The 16639-nt window shown below is 52.8% G+C and overlaps 1 protein-coding gene across 1 annotated transcript in view; it reads right to left on the reverse strand.

Moving 5' to 3' along the window:
• GPATCH1 (G-patch domain containing 1) overlaps positions 1-16639 on the reverse strand; it is a 178120-nt gene that overhangs the window by 96452 nt on the left and 65029 nt on the right. Inside the window, 2 exon segments of the mRNA XM_075326109.1 lie at positions 9339-9418; positions 11541-11688. Of these exon segments, the coding sequence (XP_075182224.1) occupies positions 9339-9418; positions 11541-11688 (228 nt within the window).

The following is a 16639-nucleotide window of genomic DNA, read 5'->3' on the forward strand; positions in this document are numbered from 1 at the left end:
GTATAGCCGCACATGAGGTACAGGTTGCAAAGTAAGCCTGTGCTTTGGCACCCTTGCTTTTTGCGGACGACATGCTGTTGTCTCCTCACACCTTACAGTGTAAATGTATAGCATATAAGCATATATATATATGTACACTTCGGCACTCAGTGGGGCCAGCACCACAGGTGCTGCTTACCGACCGCTCAAAGCGGTTGTGTGATCACCAGATTCCCTGCCTGGGCCTCCCAGAGCCGTGTTGTCTCTCCTCTCCAGCGTCAGAAGTGCTGACAGGAATGGCTGCCGGCGTTCTGTGAAGAGGAGGGGGCCGTGGGCGTGCCCTAGAAAGTGCGGGAATCTGGTGCCCCACGGTGCTCAGTGAGGGGGGAGGAGGATACAAAGTATGCTCCAGCCCTCAGCGCTGACGTCCTGTGCAGCGTCCCGCCCTTCCCCTGACTGGCAGGCCTGGGGGCGGGAATATGTGATACTAGGCCGCAAAAGCCGGGGACTAAAGTTATAAGCGCGGCCGGCAAATAAGCGCGGTTGGCTCGGTAGTCCCCGGCGCACTAACACACCCAGCAGTGCTGCAGTGTGTATGGCACAAGCGCTCCATGCGCGGTCCCCCACGGGGACACAGAGTACCTCACAGTAGCAGGGCCTTGTCCCTGACGATACCCGGCTCCTGTCCAGCAGATTCCCCAGGGGCTGCGGAGGGAGCACGGTCCCAGTGCCTGGAGACCGATTAGGATCCCACTTCACCCAGAGCCCATTAAGGGATGGGGAAGGAAAACAGCATGTGGCTCCTGCCTATGTACCCGCAATGGGTACCTCAACCTTAACAGCACCGCCGACCAGAGTGGGGTGAGAAAGGAGCATGCTGGGGGCCCTGTTATGGGCCCTCTTTTCTTCCATCCGACATAGTCAGCAGCTGCTGCTGACTAAGATGTGGAGCTATGCGTGGATGTCAGCCTCCTTCGCACAAAGCATAAAAACTGAGGAGCCCGTGAGGCACGGGGGGTGTATAGGCAGAAGGGGAGGGGCTTTACACTTTTAAGTGTAATACTTTGTGTGGCCTCCGGAGGCAGAAGCTATACACCCAATTGTCTGGGTCTCCCAATGGAGCGACAAAGAAAACGCAGATAATCCTTGCCCAAAAATATGGATAGACCCGGGCTGGACTTGAAATAATAATAAAAAAAAGTAAGAGAGAGTATATCACAAGAGTACACCCCTCACGTTTTTGTAAATATTTTATTATATATTTTCACAAGACAACACTGTAGATCTGACACTGTGATACAATGTACAGTGTCAGTGTGCAGCTTGTATAACAGTGACTGTAAATAAATCAACACAGCCAACAAAAGTGAGTGCACCCCTAAGTGAAAATGGCCAAATTGTGCCCAATTAGCCATTTTCCCTCCCTGGTGTTATGTGGCTCATTAGTGTTACAAGGTGTCAGGTGTGAATGGGGAGTAGGGGTGTTACATTTGGTGTTATCTCTCTCATACTGGTCACTGGAAGGTTAACATGGCTCCTCATGGCAAAGAATTATCAGAGGATCTGAAAAAAAATGAATTGTTGCTCTACATAAAGATGGCCGAGGCTATAAGAAGATTGCCAACACCCTGATACTGAGCTGCAGCACAGTGGCCAAGACCATACAGCGGTATAACAAGACAAGATCAACTCAACAGGCCTCACCATGGTCGAACAAAGAACTTGAGTGCATGTGATCAGCGTCATACACAGAGGTTGTCTGTCCAGAATAGATGTATGAGTGCTGCCAGCATTGCTGCAGAGGATACAGGAGTGGGGGATCCGCCTGTCAGTGCTCAAACCATATGCTGCAAACGGCAGAGGTTACAGGGGTGGGGGATCATATGCCGCACACTGCACAGGTTACAGGGGTGGAGGGATCCGCCTGTCAGTGCTCAGACCATACGCCAGACACTGCAGAGGTTACATGCGCAGGGGGTCTGCCTATCAGTGCTCAGACCACATGCCGCACACTGCAAAAGTTACAGCAGTGGGGGGTCCACCTGTCAGTGCTCAGATCATACACCCCACACTGCATCAGATGGCTCTGCATTGCGGTCATCCCAGAAGGAAGCCTCTTCTAAAAATAACGCACAAGAAAGCTGTAAACAGCTTGCTAAACTCAAGCAGAATAAGGACATGGATTACTGGAATCGTCCTGGGGTCTGTTGAGACCAAGATAAACTTATTTGGTTTAGATGGTGTCAGCGTGCGTGGCGGCTCCAGGTGAGGAGGAAAGAAGGGAATTTTGTTACTTACCGTAAATTCCTTTTCTTCTAGCTCCTATTGGGAGACCCAGACGATTGGGTGTATAGCTACTGCCTCCGGAGGCCACACAAAGCATTACACTAAAAAGTGTAAGGCCCCTCCCCTTCTGGCTATACACCCCCAGTGGGATCACTGGCTCACCAGTTTTAGTGCAAAAGCAAGAAGGAGGAAAGCCAATAACTGGTTTAAACAAATTCACTCCGAAGTAACATCGGAGAACTGAAAACCATTCAACATGAACAACATGTGTACCCGAAAACAACCAAAAATCCCGAAGGACAACAGGGCGGGTGCTGGGTCTCCCAATAGGAGCTAGAAGAAAAGGAATTTACGGTAAGTAACAAAATTCCCTTCTTCTTCGGCGCTCCATTGGGAGACCCAGACGATTGGGACGTCCAAAAGCTGTCCCTGGGTGGGTAAAGAAATACCTCATGTTAGAGCTGCAAGACAGCCCTCCCCTACGGGGAGGCAACTGCCGCCTGCAGGACTCTTCTACCTAGGCTGGCGTCCGCCGAAGCATAGGTATGCACCTGATAATGTTTGGTGAAAGTGTGCAGACTCGACCAGGTAGCTGCCTGGCACACCTGTTGAGCCGTAGCCTGGTGCCGTAATGCCCAGGACGCACCCACGGCTCTGGTAGAATGGGCCTTCAGCCCTGATGAAACCGGAAGCCCAGTAGAACGGTAGGCTTCAAGGATTGGTTCCTTGATCCATTGAGCCAGGGTGGATGTTGCAGCCTGCGATCCCTTGCGCTGACCAGTGACAAGGACAAAGAGTGCATCCGAGCGGCGCAGGAGCGCCGTGCGGGAATGTAGATTCTGGGTGCTCTACACCAGATCCAACAATGCAAAGCCATTACATATCGATGAAATGGAGAAAAAGAAAGGTAAGGAGATATCCTGATTGTGATAAAAAGGGGGATACCACCTTAGGGAGAAACTCTGGGATCGGACACAGCACTACCTTATCTTGGTGAACACCAGGAAGGGAGCTCTGGATGACCGCGCTGCTAGTTCTGACACTCTCCGAAGAGACGTGACCGCTACCAGAAAGGCCACTTTCTGTGAAAGTCGAGAAAGTGAAAACAACCCTCAGAGGCTCGAAGGGCGGCTCCTAGAGAGCAATTAATACCCTGTGCAGATCCCATGGGTCTGACGGCCTCTTGTACGGAGGGACAATGTGATAATCCCCCTGCAGGAACGTGCGTACCTGAGGAAGTCGTACTAGGCGCTTCTGAAAGAATACCGACAGCGCTGCGACTTGTCCTTTAAGGGAGCCGAGCGACAAACCTTTTCCCAATCCAGATGCAGGAAGGGGGAAAAATGAGACAATGCAAATGGCCAGGGAGACACTCCCTGAGCAGAGCACCAAGATAAGAATAACTTCCACGTCTTGTGGGAGATTTTGGCAGACGTCGGCTTCCTAGCCCGTCTCATGGTGGCAATGACGTCTTGAGATAATCCTGAAGACGCTAGGATCTCGGACTCGATGGCCACACAGTCCGGATCAGGGCCGTAGAATTCAGTGGAAAGAACGGCCCTTGGGACAGTAAGTCTGGCCGGTCTGAGAGTGCCCACGGTTGGCCGACCGTGAGATGCCACAGATCCGGGACCACGACCTCCTCGGTCAGTCTGGGACGACGAGGATGGCGCGGCGGCAAGCGGAGCTGAGCTTGCGTAGCACTCTGGGCAACAGTGCCAGAGTAGGAAACACATAGGACAGCTGGAACTGCGACCAATCCTGAACTAGGGCGCCTGCCGCCAGAGCTCTTTGCTCGTGAGACCGCGCCATGAAAATCGGGACCTTGTTGTTGTGCCGAGACGCCATTAGGTCGACGTCCGGCATCCTCCAGCGGCTACAGATTTCCTGACACCATACTGGGTGCAGAGGCCATTCCCCTGCGTCCATGCCCAGGCGACTGAGGAAGTCTGCTTCCCAATTTTCTACGCCCGGGATGTGAACTGCGGATATGGTGGATGCTCTGTCCCCCACCCACATCAGAATCCGCCGGATTGCCTGGTAGGCTTGGCGATGCGTGTTCCGCCTTGGTGGGCGATGTCTGCCACCGCTGTGGAATTGTCCGACTGAATTCGGATCTGTTTTCCTTCCAGCCACTGCTGGAAGGCTTGCAGGGCAAGATGCACTGCCCAGATTTCCAGAACATTGATCTGAAGGATGGACTCCTCTGGAGAGAGTCCTTGACCGTCTGAGAAGGGAAACGTTCCTTTCTAGGGACGTCGACTCCCCAACCCATTGGCAAAGCATGTCCCATTGAAGTGGACGCAGTGAAACTGCGCGAAAGTGACTGCCTCTGCATGAGGCGTCTTAAGGGGTGTGACTGGCCTTGAAGGAGAGACTGCACCCCCGTCTGTAGTGAACGCTGCTTGTCCAGCGGAAGCTTCACTATCGCTGAGGGAGTGTGAAACTCCATGCCCAGATATGTCAGCGATTGGGTCGGTGCCCGATGTAACCTTGAAAAGTTGATGATCCACCCGAAACTCTGGAGAGTCTCCAGCGCCACGTTCAGGCTGTGTCGGCATGCCTCTTGAGAGGGTGCCTTGACAAGTGGATCGTCCAGTAAGGATCACAGAGTGACCCTGAGAGTGCAGGACTGCTCCCACTGCTGCCCTGAACTTGGTGAAAACCCGTAGGGCTGTCGCCAGACCGAAGGGCAGGGCTACGCACTGAAGATGCTCGTCTTCAATAACGAAACGTAGCAAACGCTGGTGCTCTGGAGCAATCGGCACGAGGAGATAAGCATCCTGATGTCTATTGATGCTAGGAAAATCTCCTTGAGACATTGAGGCAATGACGGAGCGGAGGGTTACATCCGGAACCGCCTGGCCTTCACGTGCTCGGTGAGCAGTTTTAGGTCCAGAACGGAACGGAAAAAGCCACCCTTTTTTGGCACCCCAATAAGATTGGAGGAAAAAACCGTGTCTTGTTCCTGAAGAGGAACAGGGATTACCACTCCTTCTGCCTGCAGAAGAGCATCGGCTCGGTGGGGGGGGGGGGGGAGAAGTTCTGAAGAATCGAGCCGGAGGACGAGAACAGAGCTCTATCCTGTACACGTGAGACACAATGTCTCTCACCCACCGGTCTGTGACCTGTGGCAGCTAAATGTACCCAGAAGCGGGAGATTCTGCCACCAACCGCGGATGCGGGGAGAGAGAGCTGAAATACATGAGGAGATCGCCTTGGCAGCGGTTCCTCCTGCTGCCTTCCTTGGGCGTGAATGAGCCCGGCCGGAATCTGAGCCCCTCTGAGCCTTTTGAGCCCTTTTAGACGAGTACAATTGGGACTTGCCCGAGCCTGGGAAGGACCAACCTCGACTGTCCCCCCAGGACAGCATTACTAGGGTAAGTCGCAATGCAGCCATTGCGAGGTTAAGGACACCACCTGCGGCACAGATGTACATGTGCTCAAGACCAGCTGCGCAAGACCAGCTGAAATAGGTTAGGGTGCCCATACGGCTGCGAATGCCGGAGCAACCGACACGCTGATAGCTTCACAGACAGATTTCAACCAGAGGTCTGTCTGTCAATGGCATCTTTAAGTGAATTCCCATCTCCCCTGCAACTATGGATCTAGCCGCAAGCCTGGAGATTGGGGGATCCACCTTTGGACCCTGGGTCCAGGGCTGTACCACGTCAGGGTAAAGGGATAACGTGCATCCTTAATACGTTTGGAGAAAACGTTTATCTGGTAAGCGTGGTGTTTCTGAACTGCGTCTCTGAAGTCAGCGTGGTCAGAAAAAGTACTCAATCTACGCATGAGTACTGAAAAAGGATTTCTCCTGCTGTGAAGCTGACTCCTCCCCTGGGGGAGCTGAGGGAGCAATATGCAACATTCCATTGATGGACGCTATAAGATCATTCACTATGGCGTCACCATCCGGTGTATCCGGATTGAGAGCGGTGTCAGGACCAAAGCCCTGATCAGCTACGTCTGCCTCATCATACAGAGAGTCGTCCTGCGGGACCTTGACCAGTGATGAAGCCGAGTGTCGTACCCAGCGAACTAGCTTAGGCTGTCTGGGACTGCCGTCCGTGTCAGAGCCTTCACCCTGGAATGCCTGGGACCCCCCCGGAGTACTGAGTACGTTCCAAATGAGGGTGGCCAGGGAGCATTAATCAAGATTGCCCATGGCCTGTCTGGAGTGCAAAGTCTCCATCCCATGACAATCTCCGTCCCTGTCCCTGGACAGGGTTCACAGGTGGTTTCTTTGGCCACTTCTAGTAGAGACCCCGGCTGACCAAGTGCTACAGGGGAGCATTGCCCACAATGGGGGTCAGTGGAACCTGCCGGTGGAACAGTATCTGCAGGAAAAGCAGCATAGAAAGCCCGTGTTGCTTTTTTGCTGCTGTATTCTAGTCATCTATGCAGTGTACAACATACAAGCATAAACACTTCAGCACATGCAATACAAGCAGCATAGAAAGCCTGTGCCTTGGCACCCTTGCTTTTTTGCTGCTGTTGTCCAGCCATCTAGGAGAATATAGCCCAGAGTAGCGACCGTACAGTGCAATGTATAGCATACAAGCATAAGTACAAATGAACACTTCAGCACATGCAGTACAAGCAGCCTATAAAGCCTGTGCCTTGGCACCCATGCTTTTTTGCTGCTGTTGTCCAGCCATCTAGGAGAATATAGCCCAGAGTAGCGACCGTACAGTGCAATGTATAGCATACAAGCATATATACAAATGAACACTTCAGCACATGCAGTACAAGCAGCATAGAAAACCTGTGCCTTAGCACCCTTGCGTTTTTGCTGCTGTTATCTCGCCATCTAGAAGGGCATATAGCCAAAGATAGCGACCGTACAGTGCAGTGTATAGCATACAAGCATAAAATACAAATGGACACTTCGGTATTTAGTGGGGTCAGCACTTCAGGTGCTGCTTACCGCCCGCCTATAACGCGGGTGTGTGGTCGCCAGAGCCCTGTGTTGGTTGCCCAGAGCATGTCTCCGTTCCCCAGCTCGGACGGCGTGCAGGAATGGCTGCCGGCGTCCTTCTCCAGCTCGTGTGACGAGGGGCGGGCCGTGGGCGTGCCCCAGACAAGAGCGGGAAACTGGCGTCCCACTGTGTCCAGTGAAGGGGGCTGGAGAATGCAAAGCAGACTCCAGCTCTCGGCGCTGACTGTCTGTACAGCGTCCCGCCTCTCCCCTGACTGGCAGGGCTGGAGGCGGGAATGAAACGAAAACTAGGCCGCAAAGCCGGGGACTCGAGTAATAAGCGCGGCCGTCCATGTGCACGGCCAGCGCGGAAGTCCCCGGCGCACCACAAGTCCCAGCCGCGCCACAGTGTAAAAAACACCCAGCAACGGCCGGCGCGGCAGTTCCCAATACATAAAGTCACTCAGCAAAGCTGTAGTGACTAATAGCACGAGCGCTCTGCGCTGTTGCCCCCGGCGCACTAACACTCCCAGCAATGCTGGTGTGTGTGTGCGCGCTTGCCCGGGGACACAGAGTACCTTAATGTAGCAGGGCCTGTCCCTGACGATACTCAGCTCCATATCCAGCAGGTTCTCTGGGTCTGTGGATGGAGCCCGGTCTCAGTGCCTGGAGACCTGTAAGATCCCACTTCACCCAGAGCCCTGAGGGGGGATGGGGAAGGAAAACAGCATGTGGGCTCCAGCCTCCGTACCCGCAATGGGTACCTCAACCTTACAAACCGCAAGTGGGGTGAGAAGGGAGCATGCTGGGGACCCCATATGGGCCCACTTTTCTTCCATCCGACATAGTCAGCAGCTGCTGCTGACTAAACAGTGGAGCTATGCGTGGATGTCTGACCTCCTTCGCACAAAGCAGAAAACTGGTGAGCCAGTGATCCCACTGGGGGTGTATAGCCAGAAGGGGAGGGGCCTTACACTTTTTAGTGTAATGCTTTGTGTGGCCTCCGGAGGCAGTAGCTATACACCCAATCGTCTGGGTCTCCCAATGGAGCTCCGAAGAAAAGACAAGTGTGTCCTGCCTACAGTCAGGCATGGTGGTGGATGATTATGGTTTGGGACTACATGAAGGCTGCCAGCTGCGGGGAGCTACAGTTCATTAAAGGGGTGGTTCACTACTCAGCATTAGGGGCAACATTGATGTAAATCTTAAAGGGAAGGTTTCTCTCAAATACCTTGTGTAGTAACTTCTGCCTTTGAGCAGCGCTATCGCGGTCTGCTCATCCCAAACACATGATACCCGTTCTAGGACCACTGAGATCCGGTGTTGTCACGTCAACTTACAGTTGACCAGACAGCACCGTGGCCGACCCCAGTCTTCCTGAGTGACTAGGCTGTGGGCAGAGTTTCACCGCTCGTCACAGCCCAGCATCGCTCAGCTGTGACGAGCGGTGAAACACAGACCAGTCACTCAAGGAGACTGGGGACACTTAGTTGATATTGGGTCAACTGGAAGTTGATGTGGCATCACCGGATCTCAGGGGATCACGTGATGGGGATGAGCGGACTGAAATAGCATCGCTCATAGGCAGAATGTGTTACACAAGGTATTTAGAAAAAGCCTTCCCTATCAGTTTTACATTGATGTGGCCACTAATGTGGAGTAGTGAACCCCCCCTTTAAGGGAACCGTGAATGCAAACATGTACTGTGACTCACTAAAGCAGAGCAGGATCCCCCTCCCTTCATATTCAAACATGATAACGACCCCAGATATGTCCAGGATGACCACCGCCTCGCTAAAGAAACTGAGAGTAAAGGTGCTGGATCGACCAAGGGTCTCCAGACCTAAACCCTATGGAGCATCTGTGGGGCAAAGTCTGTGACATCCACCAGCTCCGTGATGTTGTCATGGAGGATAGAAGAGGATCAGGAAGATCTAGTGACCGCCATGTCCAGGAAAGTTAAGGCAGTGCTTTTTAGCACTGAGCCATGATGTCCTTGCTACATCACTGATTGGCTGCAGCAGTCACAAACCTGCAGCTTTAAAACAAGATGTTGGAAAGACCAGAGTCTGCTTTTTAGAGTTTCTTCAAAAGTTTTTTTTTTTTTTAAGAAATTGTTCAACCAGTCCATTCACTATACATCGCCCCCTACCTTTTTAGATGGAGGCGCTTGTTCTGCCAGACAAAAGCCTTCGAGCATTTTGCCGATATATTGAAGTTCTTTAGAAGAGCCTAAAATAAAATTAAAAAAAAAAAAAGTTATCTTGGTATATGAAAAAAAAAAACGGAAGAAAAAAAGGAAGAAAAATATGTAACACGATAAGTCAACCATAGGTGGCGCTTGAGAGCTTTTTTTCTGAAGCAGAGAAGTTTGAAGCATTGTGTTATGGAGCGCAGTGTCCTCCTATACTCAGGTTATGGCGTCGAGGCCCAGATCTTAAGTAGCTAATACAGATAATCTTGCAAACTGAAGACAGCACGTCAGAGACAGCCGCAGGGTTTAGCAAGGAAAGGGTTAACCCAACGGCTGCGGTTTTATGGAAACGAGAGACGACGAAAACAGGAGTGCACGGCAAACACTCCGCTGCCCACAGCTACGCAAATAAACACTCCGGGCACGCCTCTGTGGATACAAGCACTTGGCACACAGCGTTCGCCAGTCTGTGTGTGAGAAAGACAGGCTGCATCGCTCCCATAGATACCCGCGCTTTTCAAATACAGATATCTGGATGGAAAGAGAACCCCTCTAATGGATCTATAGTCACCGTGTGTAGCCTGATCCTGCAGTTCAGCGTGACTCTGCTCCCTACGCTAGGGATCGGCGGCTACTGTGACACTACAACCCCCAACACTCCATCGCTGCAGTCTGTGGCTGTCATGGAACGATGGAGGTTGTAGTTTCACAACAGTTGGAGTAGCTGAACCCGTTTGTGACAATTGCATCCGGTCTGGACAATCCTGTGTTAGGTATATTCTTATGTTATAGAAAATTACCGGATTTTACAGATTATAAAGATGCACTTTTTTTCCCCCAAAACTGGGGGGGAAAATGGGGGTGCGTATTATAATCTGGATATAACTTACCGGGACGGCGGTAGTGGAGCGTGGTCACAGGAGGCAGGGTCACCGATACTGAGGGCTCGGAGGAGGGGGTGTCACTGCAGTGGAGCAGCTCAGGAGGGTCACAGGAAGGAGGGTAGGCGATACTGCGAGCTCGGAGGTGTCACATCAGCAGGTGGCAATGATCTGCCAGGGGGCTGTGGGCTCCACTGAACCACCGGCGGATGACACGATGGACTTAAAAAAAAAAAAAACGGTTGCGAAGAGCGTGCATTTTCTAGAAATCAATCGCGTCAACCACCAGTGGTTCAATAAATCCCACAGCCCACCGGCAGATGATTGGCACCTGCCGCTGCGACACTCAAGCCTACAATATCGCTGACCCTCTGTTCACTGACCCTCCTGAGCCACAACACCCACTCATCAAAGCCCGCAGCAATGCTGACCATCCGTTCACTGACCCTCCTGAGCCACAACACCCACTCCTCAAAGCCCGCAGCAATGCTGACCATCCGTTCACTGAACCTCCTGAGCCACAACACCCACTCCTCAAAGCCCGCAGCAATGCTGACCATCCGTTCACTGAACCTCCTGAGCCACAACCCCCCTCCTTCAAGCCCACAGCATCACCGACCCTCCTGAGCCACGACACCCCCTCCTCAGAGCCCGTAGCATTGCTGACCCTGCCTACTGTGACCCTCCTGAGCCACGATATCCCCTCCTCCAAGCCCGCAGTATTGCCGACCCTCCGTCCACTGACCCTCCTGAGCCACGACACCCACTCCTCAAAGCCCGCAGCATCACCGACCCGCTGTCGACTGACAATGCTGAGCCAAGACACCCCCTCGTCCGAGCCAGCAGCATTGCAGACCCTCCATTCACTGACCCTCCTGAGCCACGACACCCACTCCTCAAAGCCCGCAGCATCGCCGACCCTCTGTCAACTGACAATCCTGAGGCAAGAGACCCCCTCCTCCGAGCATCGCCAACCCTCCGTCCATTGACCCTCCTGAGCCAAGACACCTCGTCCTCCGATTCCGCAGCATTGACGACCCTGCCTCTTGTGACCCTCTTGTGCCACTCCTCTCTGGCGAGATAACATAAGACACACTAGGATTATAAGACGGACCCTAATTTTAACATTAAAAATTATTTTTTCCTAATTTCCTACTCTAAATCCGGGGTGCGTCTTATAATCCAGTGCGTCTTATAAAATGAAAAATACGGTACTCGAGAACAGCGTGAAATGTAGAGCACATATCAGGCTGCTCAGATCTCCACTGCCGTCTGTTACCTTTTTTATTTTTATACTCCTTTGGTGCCGTCCATCCAAACAGTCCGTCTCCGGTCTCCTCTTCCCGCAGGACTGTGTCATATTTTGATAAAGAGTCAACGCTGTAGATATCGTCGTCCTCATCTTCCATTGCCCCAACACCAAAAGCCTAAAGAAACAATAGAAAAAGATAGATTTTTGTGTACTCACCGTAAAATCTCTTTCTCTGAGTCTTCATTGGGGGACACAGGACCATGGGTTATGCTGCTGTCACTAGGAGGCTGACACTAAGTAAACAGAAAAAGTTAGCTCCTCCCCAGCAGTATAACCCCTGAGCCAGAGGCGGACTCAATCAGTTTAGTGCAAAAGCAGTAGGAGGAGAACCAAACAATCCTGAATAAGACAAGGAAAAAACTATAACCAAATAGACGTGCGACCAATGGCCTGGGAATAAGGCCACTGAGGCAACAGACCAGTAAAATGTAACTCAAAAAACACAAGCAGGGTGGGTGCTGTGTCCCCCAATGAAGACTCAGAGAAAGAGATTTTACGGTGAGTACACAAAAATCTATCTTTCTCCATCGTTTCATTGGGGGACACAGGACCATGGGATGTCCAAAAGCAGTCCCTGGGTGGGAAGAGAACCATCACCGGAGATCGGTAGGAAACCGCTACCTCCAGTCGGGCTTGACCCAGACCTACAATTACCTACGTTGTTACAGGTGTGCTACTGCCGCCCGCAAAGATAACGGCAAGACTGGCCACTGCCAAAGCTTGGGTGTGACCTGATAGGAACTAGTAAAGGTCTGCCTACTAGACCAGTAGGAGGCCCGGCAGACCTCGGTCCGTCAACGTCTGTAGTCCAATCATCCAAGAGACTCTCCTTGGACGGTAGAAAAAAACGGCGGAGGTCCGTTTTCCATGCAATAGGCTTCACCTATGACGGAAGGATCCCTATGGAAATCTTAGCCCTGGGCGCCAGCATGCGCCTCCTGGGACCGGATGAAAAGAGGAACTGTCCTGAAAAGATGAACTGACTGACGGAGTAGACCGAAAGTTCGGTCCTGAGGGCACAACCTACTGAGGGCTCGTACCCGTTCAGGAACGGACTAGGCTCTTTTCAGGCTGAGAGAAGGTACTAGAACCGAACCCGAAACCCCAAACACCTTCTCTGGAAGGAAGGCGGGCTGCCTTGGACCGAAGGGAGGGTAGTGGCCGGAGCACCCCCCTTGCCCTACTGGAGGACCTGGAAAAAAAGGGGGGGAACAAAGGCAACAAGAGAGAGCTGTCCGCCCTGATGCTCCTTGAGACAAGGAGACGGTCACGAGGAGCCCACCTATCCAAACATGTGGGAGTAAGAAGCCCTCGGAAAAGCTCAAACCGAGAGCCGTGAGGTGAACCCATCGCTAGATTAAGGTCCCACGTCACTAGTGGACGGCGATGCCGCCGAGCGAAAAGGACGCTTCTCTGCGTGAAACACCTTGGTCGTGGGACGAGAAGTGATAAGCCTCTGAACTGAAATGACCGCGTCGACACCAGGCCCCTAGAGGGACGCGCTAGAAAGTCGCATCCAGATCTGACTGTCAGCATGGCAGTAGTGCAGGAAAGGAGCGAGAGAGAGAGGAAAGAAGATGTGCTCGTTACACCCCGGAGGAATTCCACACGTGTGGTAATACATTTTCGAGGGAACCAGCTCCCCGGTCTCCAACATTGTCTGCATCCTTCTTGCCAACCGGCCTGTGCGAGCAAGAACCCGGGATCCGCTCTTAAGGTCGGGAAACTTAGGGGTTCTAAGTCCTGGTGGCAGAGAGGACTCGACACGGAAGAACTGGACGGTCTGGAAAGCGCCACAGGGCCTCTGCGAGTGGATTAAGTGACTTCTGTGAACTATGCTCGCCTGGGCCCCTCCATAGCCACCCTCTGCCTCGGTCCCTCTTGAGAAGCTCGAGATCATGGGAAGCCGTAGGCAGATGCCCAAGAAAATGAATAAATGAACCGGCCTCACAGCCGGACGAGGGCGTCGTCACCTAGCGCAGAAAAGGGGGGCACCCTAGACGCGCCGTTGACTAGAAAGCTGGATCGGGGGGCAATTAGGACCACGACTGGAGGTCTTCCTTCGTCGTAGATCTGGCCGGAGACATAGGGATGTGAACTGCTGAGATTAGAGAGCGCGAGATCCGGCCCAGAGCAAGATCTTCTAGACCTCTTCCTTTTTCACGACACTTCCTGCGTCTCCCTGGTGGATGATGCACGCCACCGCTGTGTCATGGTCCGACTGGAACCTGACCAGAACAACCTAGCCCCAGTGAAGAAAATGTAACCAGTCTAACCGGATGGATCTGAAATCCTGGAATGCTGAAGGGGAGACCACACATAGGGGGTGTTCCTCGGGATCGTGCTGTGGAAAAGTGGACAAGCCCACCCTAGCATAGGGGACTGGTAATGGTTGATGCTATTCCCCAGAGGAGACGGAGAGGGGATCTTCCCAGGGACCGGACACGAAAGCTGGTCCACTAGGAAGGGAAAGGCGGATCCCCCGGGGCCGACGGAGGCTACTTATCTCCGTTCTTCAGTGGGGACCTCTGGAAGGGCAAGGATGAACACCGGTAAGTGTACCACCGCTATCACCTCCCCCAGCCGCTGCGGACTAACCTATCGAACCCAACTTGGTGCGGGGAAGGAAAACTACTCCAGCGTGAAGAGTAACTTCCCTATGGCGGTCTCGAAAAACATGCCTAAGGGAATGATCTACCGGGCCGGGATCTGAAAGGACTCCAACCGGTGGAGCAGCTGCCCTAGTAGCGAGAAATGACGATGAGAGATAGAGGCGCCATGACGGTTGCGGCTCGAACGGACAGGAGCCGAGCGGTGAAGGCGACGATCCTGAGCGTCTGGGCCGATGCTGGGAAGAGATGTGCCCTTCCCTCACGTAGCCTAGGGAGAGATGTACACTTCCCTCACGTAGTCTAGGGGATCCACTGGACTAACCTATGTCCGAAGGGACGTTCACCTAAAGGCGGAAGGAAGGTCAGCGACTCTCTAGATGTCGCCTCCGCGATCCAGCTCCTGAGGCAGAGGCCTCGACGTGTGGTCACACTGCTGCTATAGGCTCAGGCCGTGAAGCTGTTAAAGTGCCAGGGCTATGATGAGAAGGAACTTACCGAAGATGTCAACCAGTTCTGATCGGCAGAGATGGAATGTAGTCCTCTGCGTAGGGAGACCGTGTAGTCCCTGAGAGACGTCACCTTAGGGATGATAAGCCAAGAGGCAACCTGGCGGGTCGATCGCAGGGGGGCATGCCACTTCTCTCCGGAGCCCCTTGGAGAATGAATAAAGACAATAACAAGACTTACCGCTGGTAACGTCCAGTCTGGCTGATGTCTGTGAAGGAGCAGTAGCTCTGCGAACTATTGGATGTCCACTGACAAACATCATGGGTCCTCTAGAAAAGTCTTAAAGGAGACCTGTGTGCTCAGAGAGGAGAAGAGAACTATCCGTGGCATTATGGTCTGACTCACCGTATCTTCCAGGCTAATCGTCATGCGCCGAACCTCGGCGCTTGCTCGGAATCCAGCAGAGGTGGTACGTCTGGGTTATCCCCAGAGAGGTCGGAAGGCTTCTGGATGAGCGGGAGCTTTGGACCTGGGAATGAAGGAAAAACCAGGGGGAGGCGCCGAAGGCGAGACCTGGCGGGTACGCTTCGAGCAGCGGGTGAGGTCCCTGGTACGGGACTCACCTCCCCCGGTGCGTGCACGTAGAGAAGGACTGTCCGTACCTTTAAGGCTTGACTCCCCATCCTTACCCGGCTATTAGTCAAGCGCCAAACATCCCGGTACTCCTGCTCGAAGTCCAGCAGAGGTGGAAACGCCTGGGCCATCCCCGAGAGGTCGAAAGACTACTAGAGGAGAGGCAGTCTGGACCTGGGGAGTAAGGTGAACCCTGGGGGCGCAGAAGACGAGACCTGGCGGGTCCGCCTTGGGCAGAGGAAAAGATCCTTAGTACGGGACCCAACTCACCGGGGGGAATGCACCAGTCTTGCGGATGGTTACGGCAGAGCGACAGCCCGGGGACGCAGCGCATGCGCACCCACCCGAGGGACGTCAGGACGGGTATGCGGGGTCTGAGAGAGGGCGCCAACCCGCCTGCCGGTGCGGGATACCGGTGCGTGCAGTGCCAGGGGCCGCGGAAGCTGGAAGCACTAATGTGACAACGTTCGGGGCAATTCATATCTGAGAGAACAGCCCTAAACCAACTGTACCTCTTATGCAAACCAAGAACCCGAATAAGAGCTCGTAAGAGTTAATATACATATATCTATATATATATACACATGTACATAGAAAAACCACTTCCAGATTTTCATTATTTAGAACTTATATCGCAGACTCAAACAATAACCTTGAACACAAAGAAAAAAGGGGGGGAGTCTTGAATGCAACCATGTACTTTTTGCAAATATCAAAAAGTATGTTTTTACTAAGAATAAAAAGAGCAATTTACAACCATCATAAAAAAAGCACATGTAGGATCTCAAACAATGAGTCATGGACCAAGAAAAGACAGGTTCACACATTATGCTGCAGAAAAAATTCCCATTAAATCAAACAAATCCCATAATTTTTAATTAAATTCTCAACCTGTATTGTGCTCGTAAGAGTTAATATACATATATATACATATATGTCTACCTTTACATATTGAAATAAACTGAGCCCATGACAAAAGAAACAGAAACAACCACTACCGTTCAGAGAACGTGGCTAATGTTGGCTACTTTTCCCCCATATGAGGGTTGCTGTAGCCTCAGCAATCCGCAGATAGGGGAACTGCTATAGTCAGTCTCTCTTTTTTTTTTTTTTTTTAAAATGGATGCTGAGGAGGCTGGAGGTGTGGGGGGGGCCGAGGAGAGCGGGAAAAAACCTCCACCGCCCCCTCCTGTGATGCCTGGGGCTGGGAGGAGGGTGGAGACCGAGCGGCCGGCGGCCAATCGCGCTGCGGCAGGAGGCGGGCCTAGGACGCCGGGGACAAGGCCGAAGCCGGGGCCTAAATTTTGAAGGCTGCCGGAGCATGGAGGGTACCGGCCGGCTGTCCTGCCAGCGAGCGGTGGCTGCGGCGCAGCT

The sequence above is a fragment of the Anomaloglossus baeobatrachus genome, chromosome 10, assembly GCF_048569485.1.
Source record: "Anomaloglossus baeobatrachus isolate aAnoBae1 chromosome 10, aAnoBae1.hap1, whole genome shotgun sequence".
Taxonomy (NCBI): domain Eukaryota; kingdom Metazoa; phylum Chordata; class Amphibia; order Anura; family Aromobatidae; genus Anomaloglossus; species Anomaloglossus baeobatrachus.